Source organism: Bidens hawaiensis, unplaced genomic scaffold, assembly GCF_021521415.1.
Source record: "Bidens hawaiensis isolate Kalapana, Puna unplaced genomic scaffold, B.hawaiensis_p1.1 tig00008219_1, whole genome shotgun sequence".
NCBI lineage: Eukaryota > Viridiplantae > Streptophyta > Magnoliopsida > Asterales > Asteraceae > Bidens > Bidens hawaiensis.
This window is the reverse complement of record NW_027491584.1, coordinates 676,092-695,186: the sequence shown is the minus strand read 5'-3', so window position 1 is coordinate 695,186 and position 19,095 is coordinate 676,092. Positions and strand designations below refer to the sequence as shown.

Genomic DNA, 19,095 nt, shown 5'->3' with positions numbered 1-19,095 from the left:
TGTTTTGGTTTAAGGCTTGGGCTATTGCGGCGGCCATTTCCTGGGAACGTTGCAGCGAACGTCTGCGCGCGGCTTCTTTCTTCTTGAGATGGCGAGCTGATAGCGGAGGCATTCTATAAAATTTTTAATTTTAGTTAATATCTTGGTTTTAGCGCAAAGTATAACCTCGAAAAGCTTGGTTTCGCGGAGTCAGTTACTGTCAAAAGTTAAAGTAAAATAAATGACCCTAAATGCAGACTTAATAAGGGTAACAAATTCGAATCAAGAATCGACAATTCATGTATCACCATGACTTTCCGAATTCCCAATTTAAAATATACGAGCAAACGAGAATTGGAGATTGACGATTCATGTATCACCATGACTTTTCAATCTTCAATATAAAATATACAAGAAAATGAGTATTGGAGGTTGACAATTCATGTATCACCATGACTTTTCAAGTCTCCAACCTCAGAACATAATCGTAAATGGAAATTGAAAATCAACTATTCATGTATCACCATGACTTTTCGGATTTTCAAATCCAACAAACGAATATGTAAGTAAAATCAATAAAAATCGAAATTCAACAAAAATCGAAATATCGCGGAATAAAACATAAAATCATATACTGCGTCTGCGCAAGCATATTTATAAATAACGAGTAATTAACAATAAGCGCGCAAACATGAGATTTCTCTCATGCGCGAGAAGGGACTCTTAGGTATTCTAGGCCGTTACGTCTAACCACCTATCCTAAAGTCAACGAGCTCTGATACCAATCTGTAACACCCCGACCAAAGGCGGATTATACATCGGGGCGCCACATATTGTTTCATTACTCGTGACACTATTGGGTGTCAATATTTAATAAATATATTCATTCGCGCACGCGCAAAGTAAACACAAGATAACATAAATCATCATAAATCAATATATTATAAATCATAATATTCGAACAGCAAAAAAACTTGTCTTGATACATTTTAATCTAGGTCCAAAATAAAGAAAACTTCCTACGTGTCCACAAGCTCCAAAACAGCTACTGCAAACCTGAACATGTGTTAAAATAAAACGTCAAACACTTGCGTGTTGGTGAGAAATCAAGTTTAATAGATAATAGATAACAATAAATCTGCGCGCAACATGTGTATGTCTGGTTTTCAACAAGGGTGTAATCCGATCGGGACCAACTCTAAGATTCATAGACTGCCAGTGCTCACAATTGAGCTCACAAACAAGAAAGACTGTGCAAGTGTAAACAAAAGAGAAAATCATAAACGATAGTTCTCCCGTGTTCATCTAATGGTACCATGAGAACTGCGGAATAGACCGACAAGACGGTTAATGATCCACACATACAAATAAACAGCCAAGTCTACGTCCTCAACACATGGGATACTGCGCGACTAAAGTTCATAAACAGTTTAAGACTCTAAGTTTGTATGAACACATGAACATCCCAAAACATTAAAAGCAAAAAGGGATTAGGTACGAGATTACTCACTTGATAAACGATGCGGTGTAAGATAAAGCAAGAACCAACTTTAAACAAGCACAAGTTAACCTATAAATAAGATTATTGTTTTAATGATTGGTTTTAAGTTTTGATTATAAGTTAGCATAATTAATAAGTAAATTATTATATATAATATATATTACCGGAAAAGCAGGGCAGAACAGGAAGGAAGACGGGGGCAAAGAGAGAGGAGACGGCAGAGGAAGAACAACGGCAAGGAGCAAGAGAGAACAGGAGAGTTTAAGTGCTTTGTGTGTGTAGTGTTAGGAAAATAACATTATTATTTATAGGGAAACCCTAGGGAACACAATCCCTAGAAAAGGGGAAAAGATCTCCAAAAAGTAAAAGATTCCAAAAGCAAAAGATATCAAAAGATATGGCAGCTGCAGGGGACAAGAGAAAGCTGACAGGGAACAGTAAACAGGCATGGGAGGGTCAGGTAAAGGTATTGGTCAAGCATGGAAAAGCAGATCTCAAAAGATAATGTCAGTCACTTTTTCTGTCAACCAATGGGGTTGGTACGCATGCTGCGCCAAAAGTGGCTTTTCAGACATAAGATAGGTCAGGTCAACAGCACAAAAGATAAGATATCAAAAGCAAACAAACAGAAGAAAGGACACAAGACAGCGCGAGAAAGCTCGAGCGCGAAGGCAGACACAGAAGGTCAAGAGAGCGCGAGCGCGAAGGCAGACAGAACCAACCTTTGCGCGCCGCGGAAAGAACTATATTTCTAAGCGCGCCGCGGGAAGAACTTCAATTCTAAGCGCGTCGCGAGAAGAACTATATTCCTTAGCGCGTCGCGGGAAGAACGGTATCCATAGCGCGCCGCGGGAAGAACTAAAATCCTTAGCGCGCTGCGGGGACAGTTCGTCTCGCATATCGCAGTAACAGGTGGTCTTCACGCAGGCTTCCTTGTAAGGAGTCTGGCGCGTGGAGCTGCGCAGACAACCTTAGGCGGGAAGGAACAAAGGACAGTTAGGGGTTCAAGGCTTAAGGGCGGGACGGCGACAAGAGGGAAAAGAAGGCGGAAAGAGAGAAGAAGAGGGACGGGATGGCGGAAAGAAAGAGAGAGAAAGAGGCGGGAAGGAAAATATATTATTATTAAAAGTAAAATATAAGTATAAATAAATATTAAATCATAAAAGAAAGAGATCGGGTCAGAGAAACGGGTACCTGGGTCGGGTCGGATCGGGGCAGATGTCACAGTATGCATAGGTCGTTTTACAACACTTTAGCTAGACTATAGCTGAATGTGTATTTATGAGAAAATTCGTACCGATCGGTTTATATAAAATCGGTTAATTCCTTGCATTCAATTAGGCTATTCGTTGGCTAACCGCCTTTACAAATCTCTCAATACTTTTCAACTTAATTATCACATGTAATTATTATATGGAATTTTTAAATATTTCATACGCTGATCCAAACTTTTTCAAAAACTAACACGTGGCGAAGACTTGACGGGTTACAAAACTAGTAATTATAAGTGTAATTTACGAATGTTTCATTCGCATTTCAAACACGGGATGGTAATGACTTAGATCATAATATCATTTTTTATTCCGGCAAGTATAAGTTTGTAGGGGCAGGTTTTGCAGCAAAGATAAGGTTGATGTCATGTGACCTCGCAAGCTCGAGCCATGAAAACAGCCTACACTTGGCGGTGCATGAATGTGCCGACTTCAAGGCTAATTAATACCTGACTCCTCTTTGGCTCTTTTAAATTAATAATTTGCCCCATTATGTCACGTGGAGCCCAGATTTTCTTATTCTGCCCAAATTTAAAGATTCAAAGATCTCAATTTGAATTTCATGACCCTCAAAACTCAATTGAAGTTTCTCTCTTTGGTTTATAAAATCTTTTGACTTTTATATCTATTTCAATTTAATCTCTTTGTTCATGGGTTTTCTTGGAACTATTTATCATAACTGTGTGCATATTGTCATATGAATTAACATTTATAAAATTTATATGATATGTACTTCATATAGTAAGTATACACACATTTGCATTTGAAACTTTCTTATTGCATGCATGTATCTAGCAAAGATTTGTTCACTTCCTTAAAGTCAACGAGTTTAGCATAAAACTCGTTTGGTTAACTTAATGGTTCATTTGACCAACTTTATCGCTAGTACAAAAGGAAACTTATTTCACTATAGACATGCTTTTGACTATAAACTAACACCAAAAAGTGGGTTTAAATTCCTTTTTGTTAAACAACAAATTTTTCCATCTAAAATTCCTCGATCTAACCCTGCACTAGCATGAATTTAAACCCATCAATATTACATCTCTTTTAAAGGGCAAACATCATACCACTAGACCAATAAGTCATTTGTTTAAATTACTTGACATGTTCTTTCACCCATACAGACCCAAAATGTTCTCAAATTCCTTTTATTCTCGAATCCTCCTTTCTTAGATTACTGATAGTAATCTAACCATCAATTTAAATTATTTGATACGTTCTAGTCATTTAACTATCGAGATGCATATTTTTCTCGAATCCTTTAAAGTGTTCCTCGACGGTTACTTTTGATCACTCAATTTCTATTAATGCTCAACTAGGTTCACCCACTAGGGTCAATGCCCCTTAAGCTCCATAGGTTCATTGGTGCCATGAATCATATTAGTTTCAAACGAAAGTGTAATCCACGCCATCTAACTTGCATCGATGTCTATACTAATTTATCTTTGGTTTTAAGTAAATCCCAGATTACAAATATGATATGATGATGAGTATAACATCATCAAGATGAAAATACACTGACACATACATAATCACCAAAATTAAAACTGGCTTGATCACTATAATAATGATGTAGATGTCGTTTTCTAATAAAAAAATGTATTTTAAAGTTTTAAATACCTATAACCAATACATGTAAGTAGGGTTGTCTCCACAACGAATAAGTGGAAAGTACAGGTAAAACTCATATTTTATTTATTAATTAACTAAGATGGACAGTCAATATCAAGTAGTTTAGGAAAGCTGATTTGTAAGAACACACAATTATAACTTAAAATTTGTAAGTAATTATGAGAGAATAATTCATTTCAGGTTCAGGTAATGTGATGACCACCTAATCACAGATTCATAAAGATTAATTGCGCAGTAATTATTAAACCTAATAGTTGGGTTGTGAGGGCAAACGATACCCTAACCGAATTGCTGACACAACTGAACCCAGGTTTACCCAATTACCAGTTTAATGTATGAAAACCAATTATAAGCAATGACTAACGATTACTAGTTCAATGACATAAGAGTTAACCCTACATGTGATAAACACAACCAGAAAAGTGATGCAAAGTTTGATAATCAAAATCATAAACTGTTTAAACAATTAATTCATAATGTAAAACAAGATTAAAGAACATTCAATCAAGTTCATACTCATTCAAAACATAGAATCTGATTAAAGTTAGTTTACACAAAAGCCTAGCCATAAGTGAATATAATGGTTTAGCCTGATATCGGCATCACGAAAGATTCGCTTATATGATGAAATGATGAAAGCATGTGATAATCTGACGAACCGGAAGCTTTAGGATGGTCGAAAATCATCATAGGGATTCTCTCTGATTGCTGGAATGAAGGATATCTCGAAATAGGGGCTCAAAACTAATTATATCAAGTTAGGGTTCTTTTTCCCGTTTTTAAGGCGGTTCGCGTAGCGTGAAGCGTTTTAACCCACAATTCGCGTCGCGCGAAGTAAACAAACCTCATATTCAGATTTGTCTCGTTGAGAAACCCGAAATTCATATATTATGGGTTTCGTAACTCATTTTCTAGGCTGAGATATGCCCGTTTTACTAAAAGACACTTTCCTGGTACCCCGTCTTATTCAGTTTTCGCTTCAACTTCGGGTCTCTCATCCAAACCATTCCCGAATGCTTCTTAACCATCCATATATATTTCCCTATGCTTCCATCTTCTTGAGACTGGTTTAATATTAATCTGGCTGACTTTGAATTAGCTCGTTTAAGCTCAGAACATCTACAAACATAAAGAACTCAAAGTAATCGTGTTCGCTATATATAAACAATTAAAATACATGAAATAAGAAATATATATATATGATTTATACCCGACTATCAAATAGCATCAACGCGAGAGAGGTTCAAAAAACCGATAATTGCATCCATGATCACATGAAACCAATAAATGTACTTTGTGTTTTGTGGATATATATAGTTCCCTATAATAATCCTTTTAAAACATGTACTAATCACTTAATTCACTTTTATATTAAAGTAATTTTGGCAGTACTCCAAATCATTAATTGAATAATTCAAAGAAACCAAGAACGAGTATGAAAGTTATGTTATGAGAAAACATACCAGAAATGAATTTTTAAAAAATGCTTCTTATGTATGTGGAGAATAGACGCAATGAAACACTGCAACTTTTCATGACCTGTTGCAACAACTTCAAGTTGCCATTGCTAATTAACTTGTCAGCGACGCATGTTGTTGTTGATGAATGGTTGCCACTAATCATAAGTTCACAACTTTATCTCTTGCCATTTGGACCTCTGGTACTAAGGGTGTCCCTTTGAACCACTAGCTTCACAGTGATAAAAATGAGTCTAGTTTTGAATTATGCAGTCGATATCATCGATATATTAGTGATATATCGGTTATCGGTCCTTGGCGATATATGAATCAGAATATCAGTTCAAAATATCGGTACCGATGATATCAATGATATTGAACGATATTTGACTGATATTGGACTAATATTTGACCGATATATCACCAATACTCCCGATATTAGTGTTTTAAGTCTTAATTATCAACTTTTAGTGTTCAATGTTAGTGTTTTAAGTCTTAATCAATTCTTATTTTGCTACGATTGTTAGTGTATAGCAATTTGCAAAAGGTTAATTTGTTTATGGTATGAGACTATACTGAATTATTAGTGTTAAATTGCTATATATATGAATTTTACATGATATTAAAATTAACGATATTCCACCGATATCTCACTGCGATAATCGATATATCAGATATCGGTCAATGACCGATATCCGATATTTTTTCGCATTACTTTGATTCATTAGCAAACATATAGTTGCTAATTGTTTAAATATAAAATGGTTCTCTATTAGTATGTAGAATCTAATACTGTGATATTTTGTGGTTAATTTTGTTTCATATTTATGTTCGTTTTTTTGGTTTGGGATAAAATGACAGGCTTGTAGCAGTTTAATGAGGCCTTTGGGTTGGAGCATTTGATGTCTTGAATCAAGTCTTGACCACTTGCTGATTTGAAGCCTACCTAATAACCAACCTAATGACCCGTTTACTCTCTAAGAAACTCGCGATTATATATTGGAGGCTATTTGGTTTCTCCGAGTTGGAGTTGAAGCTTCTATGATAAAAATGAGAGCGAACGAGACTATCATTCAATCTCATGTTCTCTCTGTCAAGAACTCAAACGTAATCTTCTATAAATTTGATAAGTCGATACAAACCCTAACAGACCAATCTTTATCAAACAACTGAAGAACAGAACCAAGAACAATTACAACTAACTGCGATTGAGATTATCACAAACAAGAACTCAAATCAACAGATGAACAATACTGAATTTCACCAACACAGTGAAACCCTAAGAGAGAACTTGGTGTTTTTGAGAGAAAAAAAAAATAATACTGCATAAAACTTGAACCTTCTTTCTTTTCTTTTAAACTGATACAAATAGCAGCCTATCCAAAAAAGCCCGTTCATCCAAGCTACAAGCCCAAACCAGCTTCCAACCACTAGGCCCAGCAACCAGCAACCACTCGGCCTAGCAACCAGCATATTTATTCTCAAACAAAAAATATAAGAACCAATATAAGAAAATTGAACTAATGAAAAAGAAAATTAATAAAGGATGGATATAAAACTGATACAATATATATATATATATATATATATATATATATATATATATATATATATATATTAACATCCCCCCCTCAGATTTATATATATAATAACTCCATGCAATATTTTCGTTGAGATAAACACACCCCAAAATCAGACTTTAACACTTCGATTCCCAAAAAATATTTAAGTAGACCCAAATCTTTAATCAAGAAATTTGACCTTACCATTTCTTTGATTGACTAAATAGCACTAACACTGTTACCGGTTATCCAATGTCATCCACATAAACTAATAATACAATAAACACAGAATTATCAGATTTAATAAACAAGGAATAATCACATGTAGACTGAACAAAACCCATACTTAACAATGCACTAACAAGTTTAGCATTCCACATTCTAGGGGCTTGCTTTAAACCATATAAAGATTTTACAAGTTTGCAAACACGTGTATCATTCTTAGAAAAATAACCCTCAGGTAGTTTCATATAAACATCTTCATGTAAATCACCATATAAAAAAGCGTTGTTAATATCTAACTGAAACAGAGGCCAACTATTTTCAACAGCTAAACTAATCACACATCTAACAGTTACCATCTTAACAACCGGAGAGAATGTCTCATCAAAATCAATACCTTCTCTTTGATTATATCCCTTAGCGATTAACCTTGCCTTATACCTATCAATTTCACCATTTGCTTTATACTTAATTTTGTATACCCATTTACACCCAATAGCTTTTCTATCTTTGGGTAAGTCGACAAGAATCCAAGTATTATTTCTATACAAAGCACTCATTTCATCATTCATAGAACTAATCCAGTTTGGATCAGTTGCAGCCTCCTGATAGTATTTAGGTTCAACTGTTTTGTTTCAACTAGACAAAAAAACAAGTTTTCAACTGACAAGTTTGAATAGTTAACCACTTTCTAAAATCCATATTTTACTTTCCCTTCTATAATAAAATCATTCAATTTTTTTGGTAAAGCATGATTTCTAGTTGACCTTCTAAGAGGTATCTGATTTGAGGTGCCCTCAGAATTATTATTATTTTCATTTTCAACGCTAGGCTAATCTACCTCACTAGAGCCATCAACAGAACTAGCATTATGTGATCCAGTTGGATCATTAACAGTCCTAGAGTTGCTACTAGGTGGCTGATCCTCACTAGAGTGATCATTTGTTACCCTCATTTCATCATCGGGACCTAATTCATTTAAGGACACTTTGGAAATATCATTATCATAAAGATCAAAAAAATTCAAGTTATTAACAGAAGCACCGATGTTAGAATCAAAGACTTTTAATGATATATTATCTTTAAAAGGAAATATATTTTCATAAAATTTAACATCTCTAGAAAATATAATTTGTTTAGTGTCTAAACACCACAATTTATAACCCTTTTTTTGATATGAGTATCCTAAGAAAACACATTTTTCAGCTCTTTTTTCAAACTTATGTGACACGGTTAAAACAGTACTAAAACATAAACATCCAAAAGTCCTTAAATGTGATAATGAGGGTTTAAAACCAAGAAAACATTCGTAGGGGGTTTTACCTTCTAACACAGAAGTGGAGTCCTGTTAATAAGATATGCAGCAGTTAGGACACACTCAGACCAGAAAGAAAGAGGAATACCTCCTTGAAAAAGTACAGACCTGGCAACATTTAAAAGATGTCTATGTTTTCTCTCCACAACCCCATTTTGTTATGGAGAATATGTGCAAGAAGTTTGATGCAAAACACCATTATCTCTAAAGAAATTCTTAGTTTGGTTATTGACAAACTCAGTGCCATTATCACTCCTAACAACCTTAATATTCTGACTAAACTGATTTTTAATAAGTTTAAAAAAAACTTTCAATATTATAAAAAACTTCATCCTTGTTTTTCATCAAAAAAATCCAAACAACTCTAGCATAATCATCAACAACCGTTAAAAAATACTTGTAACACTCTTTGCTTTTAACCTTATAGGGACCCCACACATCAATATGTATAAAATCACCTATAAATTTTGATTTGTGGTCACTTAAAGGAAAAGGTTCACTGTGTTGTTTAGCCAAATGACAAACCTCACAGGGATGATAATTTTTTTGAAAATTAAAATTTAACTCAGTTTGTAAAACATTTAAAGCATTATCAGCAGGATGACCTAACCTAGCATGCCACAAATTAATCATATCATGACTATTCATACACACCTTTAGAGAGCTAGTAACACCACCACAGAAGTATAGACCATCTAACTGACTACCAGTCACCAGGACTTTCCTTGTGAGTAAATCCTGGAGATAGCAATTATTTTCATCAAAAATAACTTTGACGTTGTTATCCTTAGCAAGTCTATGAACAGATAGTAGATTTACTTGATATTCAGGAACAACTAAAACATCATTTAAAATAATAGAGTCACTTAATTTTATATTTCCTATTTTAGTAACTATGGCATTAGACCCATTTGGGTGTTTAACAGTTACATTAAATTCAGAAATATCAATTTGATCAAAAATATTTTCATCATTTTTTACCATATGTTGGTTTGCACCTGAATCTACTATCCATTCATTATTGGTTAAAAAAGGAAAACTACTAGCAAAACAAAACATCTTAGGACTAAAAATACTAGCAGAAAAAGATCCTTGACTCTTACCTCCTATATAAGAAGTAGGAGCACTATCTCCTTGCTTTTCATTCAAGAGACTAAGAAGTTTTGTAACTTGCTCAGAAGTTAATGTAGCTCCAGAGCTAGAAGTGGACTGATCATTTTTACCTTGCACGACATTATTTGAAACCACAGACTTAGATCCTTGATTAAAAGACTGCCCCCTCCCCTTGGTCTAGGACCTTGGGGGTATCCAGCAATCTCAAAACACCTTTCAACAGTGTGCCCAATCTTATTGCAATGTGTGCATTTAAGGTTAGGGTTGAGCCCTCTGTTGAATTTTTTCTTAGTGTTAAAAGATTAACTCGACTTAGACACGAACCCCATATTTTGAGTTTGTGCCTTAGAAGTCCCACTAGAGTTTCTATGGGAATCTTCCCTAGACACAATTGAGAAAGCAGTTTTAATAGTAGGTAGAGGATCCCTAGTTAACAAAGAAGTTCTAACAGATTGGTACACATCATCTAAGCCCATTAAGAATTGCATAAGTTTTATTAACTGGTTAAAATCATTAAATTTTTCTGATGCATTGCAACTACACGACGGGAGTTGAACCATAGCATCAAATTGTTTCCACATAGTATTAAGTTTATGATAATATTCAGACACAGAAGAACCATTTTGATTAAGAGAATTTATTTTTTGATAAAGGCTAAACACCACATACCCATCCACTTTATCATAAATTTCTTTTAAATCTTGCCAAACATCTAAAGCTTTCCTAGAAAAAACTTGTCCTAAGTATAGTTCATCAGACACAGAATTAAGAATCCAAGACAGAACCACAGAATTACATCTATCCCATTGTTTCCCAAGAACTTCGTTATCAAGTGATCTTTTACAAGAATCGTCAATAAAACCAACTATATTTTTAACTTGCAAAGCGAGAAACATAGCATTAGCCCATACAGTGTAATTTTCTGTCCCTTTCAGTTTTATATTCACAATAGTTAAAGTGTTAGAGTCACTTGCATGCAAATACAACGGATCACTAGCCTCTAACTTACTAACAAGCGTTTCAGTATCACCCATAGTAACAATCAAGAAAATCAAGTATGAATATCACACAAGTATAAGCACATAAACTGGCCCGACTAGTCCAGCAACAACGAAGGCCTATTGCCAAAAAAAAAAACAAAAATAAAACCTAAAATTATCAAAGAGAAAAATAAAGACAAAAAAATTAAAAAGGAAGGAACGATCTCACAAAGGTATAAGCAAGAGTATTAGAAGAAACCAGATGATCCTCAACTCCCAATTTGCCGCAAATCAGACTAATAACTCGAACTAAACAGCCTTTCAAACAGATCGTCAATTGCCGAACAAACCTAGGGTTTCAAATTGGAAACCCTAAACACATCAACCAGAGAATAAACGCGGAAGAATGGTAGATCAGAGCCTCATCTGCTCTGATACCATGTCAAGAACTCAAACGTAATCTTCTATAAATTTGACAAGTCGATACAAACCCTAACAGACCAATCTTTATCAAACAACTGAAGAACAGAACCAAGAACAATTACAACTAACTGCGATTGAGATTATCACAAACAAGAACTCAAATCAACAAATGAACAATACTGAATTTCACCAACACAGTGAAACCCTAAGAGAGAACTTGGTGTTTTTGAGAGAAAAAAAATAATACTGCATAAAACTTGAACCGTCTTTCTTTTCTTTTAAACTAATACAAATAGCAGCCCATCCAAAAATGCTCCAAGCCCAAACCAGCTTCCAACCACTAGGCCCAGCAACCAGCAACCACTCGGCCCAGCAACCAACATATTTATTCTCAAACAAAAAATATAAGAACCAATATAAGAAAATTGAACTAATGAAAAAGAAAACTAATAAAGGACGGATATAAAACTGATACAATATATATATATATATATATATATATATATTAACACTCTCGTACACTTTAACTTTCTGAAGTTGTTATCTTTGTTCTTGTGGAGTCTGGAGCTCATCATTTTGATGATATGATTCTTATTCTTGTTTTTCCTTGCCTTGTATTTGCTTCTTGACACTCTGGATTAAACATTTTGGTTTGAGATAAATTAGATTACGAATTACCAATGTTCTTGACATTATGGTTGCAAAATCCATGAGCTTCGGGTAATCTCAAATACATATGATTTCATCCACAATAATACTGACTGTTCAGACTGCAATTGGTTTGATCAATAGTTTCCATCCCAATCTGTTTAAATGCCAATGAAGATAATAGTGTGAGGAACACGGCTATTAAATTATAGTAGCTTATATACGAAAAGTTACGAACTTTGTTAAATAAAGTATTAGATCCACGTAGACTATTAAGCGAAACTGTCAGCGGTCCGAGAGTTCTTTGATTTTTGCTTAACCGGGCAGTATACAATTATACATAAATGTTTTCTTGTTGTTCTACCCCAAGCAATTAATTTTGGTTGTATATCAAGTGAGTAAAATCTTTAATTAATAATAATCATCAAACATTACATAAAAAAACAATCAAGAAATAACAAGTTTTTATCAGATTTAAAATCACACAATACCCATGATCAAGAAACAATGCTGAAAATACAAGTAAGAATCATCACACAAAAAAACAGTAGTTAAACAAGCATTAGCTTAGTAATTATATCAAAACAGTTAATTGGTGCATGCATGCAGTTGGTTTCATCATCATCTTGGAACAAGTTGGCTTAATGATTCAATATTGTTGCTCAGTTCTTCAAGTTTCTTCATCCTCACTCTCTCACTTTCCGTCACCAACTGCACAATCAACCAAATTAAGAATCAACGAAATAACAAATATTACTGGCGGATTTACTTACAGATCATCGTGCCAATGTCGTCGACAGAATACAGATTAACGAATAATTAGGAAGAAATATGCATGCATGCAGTACCTCCATTAATCTTGCAACCAGTTGAGCTTTCTCCTTGTTTTTTTCATTGAAAGCTTCTAATGCTTCTCTGTACTCTCTTTCCTGGTGCATGATTTAACTTGGAAGTTATAATTAATTTAAAGAATTTAAATTTAAAAGAAATAATAGAACTAAATGGTGCAATAATCATGATTAAAGGTAATTTATTTAACAAAGTAAAGTGTAATTATAATAATAATGATGATGATGATGATGATGCATGTTTCACCTTCTTATGGCAGCTTTGTCCCAATGGCTTTAGCTCTTTGTTGACCAAATCAATTTTCTTACGAACGGTTGTTACCTCCTTCCTCCTTGGATCTTCGAGTGCTTCAAGTTCCTATTCAGTCTCACATTAAGAATAACTCTATGTATGCATATATATACATGCATAATCGATCAATAATAATATGCACTTTATGTAGTACTGATGAGCTGTAGTGAGAAACAGAAAGTGAAATCGTTATGCGATATAATGGTTTTATATGGATACACGTGTTTATGCGGTTCAAGTGTATTAGAACTATAGTCACATGTGAATGTAGAGGTAAAGATATTAAAAATCTAATCAAAATGTTGTTTTAAAGAGTAAATGCAAAGTAGAATGTAGCTAGGTTAATGTACACACCTCGCGAATTTCAGCCAACTTCTTGGTTTCTTCTTCGACGCGTCCCAAATGAGCATGAACTTTCTCCCTCACCTCCATCTTCTTCTTCCTGATCTCTTCTTCCTTAACCCTAAAAGCCAACAAGGCCGATTTTGACAATTCATCTTCATCATCGCCGATCATTGGACTTCCATGATAACTGATTAACGCGGTGTTATTCATTCGTGTCATCATTTGGGCTTGTTGTTGTTGTTGTCTATCCAATGCCATGGTGTGAAAACTCTTGTTTTTCTATTAGTAGATGTCACCTTATATGCTTTGTGTTGGAACTATGATCATCTTTTGCTTCTGTTCAAGATTCTCTATCTAGGTAGTTGGCTTTGAAAATGGTATTAAAGCTACTAGCTTTATTGTCAACAAATCCTGACTTGTAGTGAAAAGTCCAAAATGCCCTTGCCATTGTCATAATGATAAGAAAAAACAGTGAACCTGCACCCACTTCATAAAACACCTTCCCAACTTCCTTCCAATGGACAGGAATATTTTACTTTGGAGTGAGAGAGTTGGTAAGGTGGAAAAGCCATACCATATGTATTTTTTATATTTATACAAGACTTCATCAATAATCTTGTTTAGGCTTTTCTATGTCATAATTAAAAGAAAACGCCTAATTAGTCTTCCTATTTGCCTAATTGCCTCATAGCAATTGGACCTAAAATCCAACATAGGCATATAGACATATCAATGTCACATAACTCATTTATTTTATAATCACACAAAAGGTTTACTCTCTTATTTCATTATGTTAGTAACTTAAGAACTTTAAGATTAAGGTTTCCAAACTAAACTAAACATAATTGGTATGTATGAAATAAATCCAACATTCTTATTACAACAATCTCGAATAGTTTTCCTTTATGTTCATTCATTTAAGATCATATATATACCTTGAGGACGGGACCATAATACATTCTTAAAAGCAGTTTAGTCGATTTAAAGATCCATTGATATATGTTACCTGGAATTTAGAGTTTTCTATTTATGTAACTAGCATGTGCTCCTATGTAAGATATGGGGAAGAAGAATTGTTGAACTGTCATAAGAAAAAAAAGAGTATGGAGGAAACTTGATTTTACTTGAAGTTTGGTTAAAGAGTGCGTACCTACACTAATAGATTAAACTAGTGCAATGAGAGCCTTAGGGGCAAAGACAAAGTAGGAGAGAATTTGTAGTTTGTTAAATGCCTTTTTAGAATTATGACTTTTTTACCCTTCATGCATACAAACATTATAGTCATAATATTGGATGATAATTTAATGTTATGATCAATACATAGTTGTGATATAAGTGTTTTTAGCACTACATAGTAGATTTAACTTTTAGGCGTTTTGTTCTCTTCTCGGTCACACGTCGAAACAAATGCTCAAATTTGAGTACGACTTTATTTTAAAGCGAATTGAAAAGGAACAAATCAAAATTTTGATATAAATTTGAGTGAGAACAATTTGATAAAAAAAAGAACGGGAACATTCATATCGAAATTGAATCTATGAGTCGACTTCTCTTTCTCATGTGCTTAAACTTATTCATAGAAATTTGCATTGACATATAAGGAAAGCAAGCCAAACGATAACAAATTAAACTCAAAAAAAAACAAGCGACTTTTAAACAATCGAAATAATGTTTTCAATAACAAAATCTATGTGAACATTGAGTGATCGAAATAGTGCATTATGGTTAGAATGCACTTGTAATGCATTTATCGGTAAATGCATTAAACTTTGAATGTTTCAATTATTTATAATATTGCGGGTTTGTCACTACTTAATTTTCTATGTTGTTAGTGTGTACATAAAACTATTGTTTTCTGGGTGTAGAGGTTTGTGCTCTGTGGGAGATCTCTACCCAGTTGCTTCTCCATTTCCGCAAAGCGTTTAGCTGCTGTCATGATGGCATCCCATGTGGATGGCATGCCATCTTTACCCGTTAAGGTGCGGATGAGCTCTGGGTCGTTCGCGCCCTGAATAAAAGCAGCGCGAACAAGATCTTCGCTAATGTTACCCAGACTTAGCTTCTTCGAGTTGAAGCGAGTGATGAAGTCTAGCAAAGATTCATCTTCCTCTCGAATGCATTTGAGGATTGTCCATTGCTCCTCGGTATACTTTCTTTGCTGGCTGAAGTGTTGGCTAAACTTCTGTTGGAAGTCTGCCCAGTCGTAGATGTGGTTGACCGGTAGACGATCGAACCACGCTCTAGCAGCCCCGACAAGCGTCATTTGGAACATGTAACACCACGTAGGTTCCGTCCAACTACTGACGGTTGCCCCTGCTATGAATCTGTTCAAATGATCATCTGGGTCAGATATACCATCATATGTGCCTATGCTGGACATTTGTTTGGCACTTTTTGGGGCAATTGCTTCCGCAATGTCCCTTGCAAATTTGGACGTTCCCGCATTTGCAACGTTTGGTCTGAATGTTTTGGAGAAGTCACGTGGACTTCCCTCTGTGTTTTTTTGGTTTGAAGGCTTCTCCAAAATGCCTTCTCGGTTGGGAGTCCGTTTCCTTACGCTTCCCTTTTGCCCTATGGCGAGGGTTCGCGTCGGTGTCGGATTCCTCCGAGTCATCGTCCAAGTATTCTTCGAATTCGTCAGCCTGTTGGACGGAACGCAAGCGTTCGTCCAACTCAGCTTGGAATTCCTTCTGACGTGCCTCCGCCCATGCCTTAACTTCATCGAGTGTTTGGCGGGGGAGTCTTGTTCGTTTCTCTAACTGGGTATCGGTGAATCTCAGTGAGCGATTATTTACTGCACTTGCCCCAGCTTGGGTAACTGGGGTAGTGTTCGTAAAATTTACTTCACTTGCCCCGGCTTGGGTAACCGGGGTAGTGTTTGTAAAGACTGTGTAGCCGGTATTCCCCCCAGTAGCTGGGGTTGTGGTTACCGGAATTTCTTTAACCATCTTTCCAGAAGTTTGAAAAAACTGAAAAGAAATGAAGTTCTAGCTTTATGCACGGATGGCGCCAATGAAGAAACACTAACCGGACCCCGGGCAGATTACGGATAACCTGGGGGTTAGATAGATGTTTCCCACTAGGGGTTAGACCCGGTAAAGATGGTTCTTCTGATAACCTGCAAAACAGACACCGTGAGCTTATCACTGAGAAGGGGGGTTCCTCCTTGTGACCACCCTCCGGCGTGAGAATCAGACTAGATTGCTCTTTAAATATAAATGTATATTAAGAGATTGCTAGAGCAGATATCAGGTATAATATGATGATAATGTGATAAGATATGATAAGATGAGATGGTCATACCATTTGTGGTATTTATAGCCGAAGGTAGGTTTCCAAGGAGGTGTGGCCGGCTGCAATAGTATTCCTGTTCCACCAACAGTGGCCTACGCACGTGCCCTGCTGGTAGTTGGTGGGTAGGCAGCGGCTGATAGTGACCAGGCCTGCTGTGTACTATTCCTTTTCCACCAACTGCCGGCTATGCACGTGGTATGACAGGAGTTGGTGAGTAGGCAGCGGCTAATAGTGACATACAGTACAGGAGCATGCTGCTCGCCATACTGTTGTCAATAAGCTGTCGTATCTTTAGTCAGATCTTTTGCCCATACCTCGTCAGGTACAGTACAGAAGATCTTCCCGTATCGTACGGACTGGCTTATTTGGGCGGGAGTATTCCCCCTCCCGCCCTTGTGCGGGATTGTTCCCGGCTTTGCTCATTCCTTCAGGTGACACCGAGTGATTGAGAGCTAAGTGCCTTGTGCGTGTAGCCTTGCTGCGCGGGTGGCCTTCCCTGATGGCTTGTATCCGCACCTGCGGGAACAGGCAGAGTCCTTCACCATTGGGAGGCATTTCCTGCGGGAACAGCTTGCGTACTGCGCGTAAGGACGTTACGTCTCTGAGCATGGTTGGTCCTGCGGATCCAGTTGGTTTTTGCGCAGACGTCCCTCTTCAAGGTGAGTCTTGCGGGTCCAACTGGGCTCTGCTGGGACCTACCTCTTCAAACCCGGTCTAGTCAGATGGGTTGGCGAGCTAGCTGGTTTTATTGGTTTGTTAATATATGGTCATTTGATCAAAATTACCATTTGAATTCTTAATCGCCGTGTTTTAGCTCAAAAACCGTTGACGTGGTACTTTCAAAAAGTTGTCCATTTCTCCAAATACCCACAGCCACAGCCATATCTTTAACTTGACCTTATAAACAATAAACATCTCTAGTTAATTCCATCAACTTGTATGCTTCTAAAGAGATGTATGCAGCACAAAACACCATGATTTTGTCATTACTTTCAAAAGTTGCACATTTTGTCTAGTTTACCCCAAATCCCAAATGTTCACACATATTTTCATTACCAACAATGGAATATATGATTTGTCAGCCAGATTACATACTTGTGTGATAGTAGGTCAACAGATCGCTTACCAAGGTTTCATCGTTTCTTAAATACGTTTTGATTAGCCTTCTTAAGTAGGGGATTAACTCCAATTTTAAACAATTTGATATATTCCCCCCTTATGTTCACTACTCGAGTACTCTCCACCGTCCTTTCTTTCAGAATACATACACACTTGTTTTGTGACTCTTTCTCCGTTAAATCACCTACTCATTAGCAAGTTTCATCACTTAATCTTTTTAGCATTTTGGATTCCCTCACGTATGGAGAATCTACTAACACCCTCATAGTCATACATATGTAACAAGTCTTATTATTTATTAAGTCTAACTTCATCGAGTAAAAATAAATCAATCCCAAACATTTGGAAAATAAATTTTAATTTCATAAATCTTATATGTTTTTGTTTAATACACCAAAAATTTGGGATGTTACATAAATTTATCATTTTAGCACTTAGATTTCAAATTGACATAAAATTCCATTTTCCTTCCATTTTCCAAGTGGACCAAAAGTTGAAGTCAACAAATGATAAAACTCATTGTGGGGGATGAGAGATCAAATCCATCACACACACACGGAGAATAGATGTATAAACAATGTTGAAGAGGTATGTACCCGCCTCAACATCGAGCAAGGCGGGTCAACCCACAAGATAAAGACATTATGAAGGCACAAAGCTAAAACCTATGCGCATGGCGCATACAAAACATGCTCAGGCATCATATGCCCAGGCACACATATGCTCGCGCATCACATACGCGCGCGGCGCATATCACATGCTCGTGCATATCACATCTGCCCAGACACACATGCTCGCGCATCACATATGCGCGCAGCGCATCAGCGCGCGGCGCATATCACATGCTCGTGCATATCACATCTGCGCATGAAATATCTGCGCGTGAGAATAAAGAGAAGACCTCGCGCATCCTCAGGATGGGCGCATATCACACGTGCGCATAATCAACCTCGTCCTTATCCAAATCAGGATTAGGGCAACCTTGATTGTGCACGTCAGACAACCTTCCAGAAGGCATCTTTTTAAGGAGAAAGAATATGCTGATGTTGATAGCTGCCAAATGAAAGGTCGACAACTCAGCATGACACATG

General features: G+C 36.2%; 2 protein-coding genes across 2 annotated transcripts; both read right to left on the bottom strand.

The window, feature by feature from the left end:
- Positions 1-10,357: 10,357 nt before the first annotated feature.
- Positions 10,358-11,089, bottom strand: LOC143637344 (uncharacterized). Its single transcript, XM_077104755.1, has one exon. The coding sequence runs from the start codon at positions 11,087-11,089 to the stop codon at positions 10,358-10,360; it is 732 nt and encodes a 243-aa protein (XP_076960870.1).
- A 1,538-nt stretch (positions 11,090-12,627) lies between these two features.
- LOC143637293 (uncharacterized) lies at positions 12,628-13,849 on the bottom strand. Its single transcript, XM_077104725.1, has 4 exons — positions 13,601-13,849; positions 13,202-13,312; positions 12,955-13,035; positions 12,628-12,817 (listed from the first exon to the last, which is right to left on the bottom strand). Exons 1-4 carry the CDS (start codon positions 13,847-13,849, stop codon positions 12,728-12,730), a joined length of 531 nt encoding a protein of 176 aa, XP_076960840.1. The 3' UTR covers positions 12,628-12,727.
- Between the last annotated feature and the right edge of the window lie 5,246 nt (positions 13,850-19,095).

Coding starts and splice junctions, on each gene's coding strand:
- LOC143637344 (XM_077104755.1), bottom strand. CDS start 11,089: ATGGGTGATACTGAAACGCTTGTTAGTAAGTTAGAGGCTAGTGATCCG.
- LOC143637293 (XM_077104725.1), bottom strand. CDS start 13,849: ATGGCATTGGATAGACAACAACAACAACAAGCCCAAATGATGACACGA. Junction 13,313..13,600: donor AGTTGGCTGAAATTCGCGAG/GTGTGTACATTA, acceptor GAGACTGAATAG/GAACTTGAAGCACTCGAAGA. Junction 13,036..13,201: donor GACAAAGCTGCCATAAGAAG/GTGAAACATGCA, acceptor ATCATGCACCAG/GAAAGAGAGTACAGAGAAGC.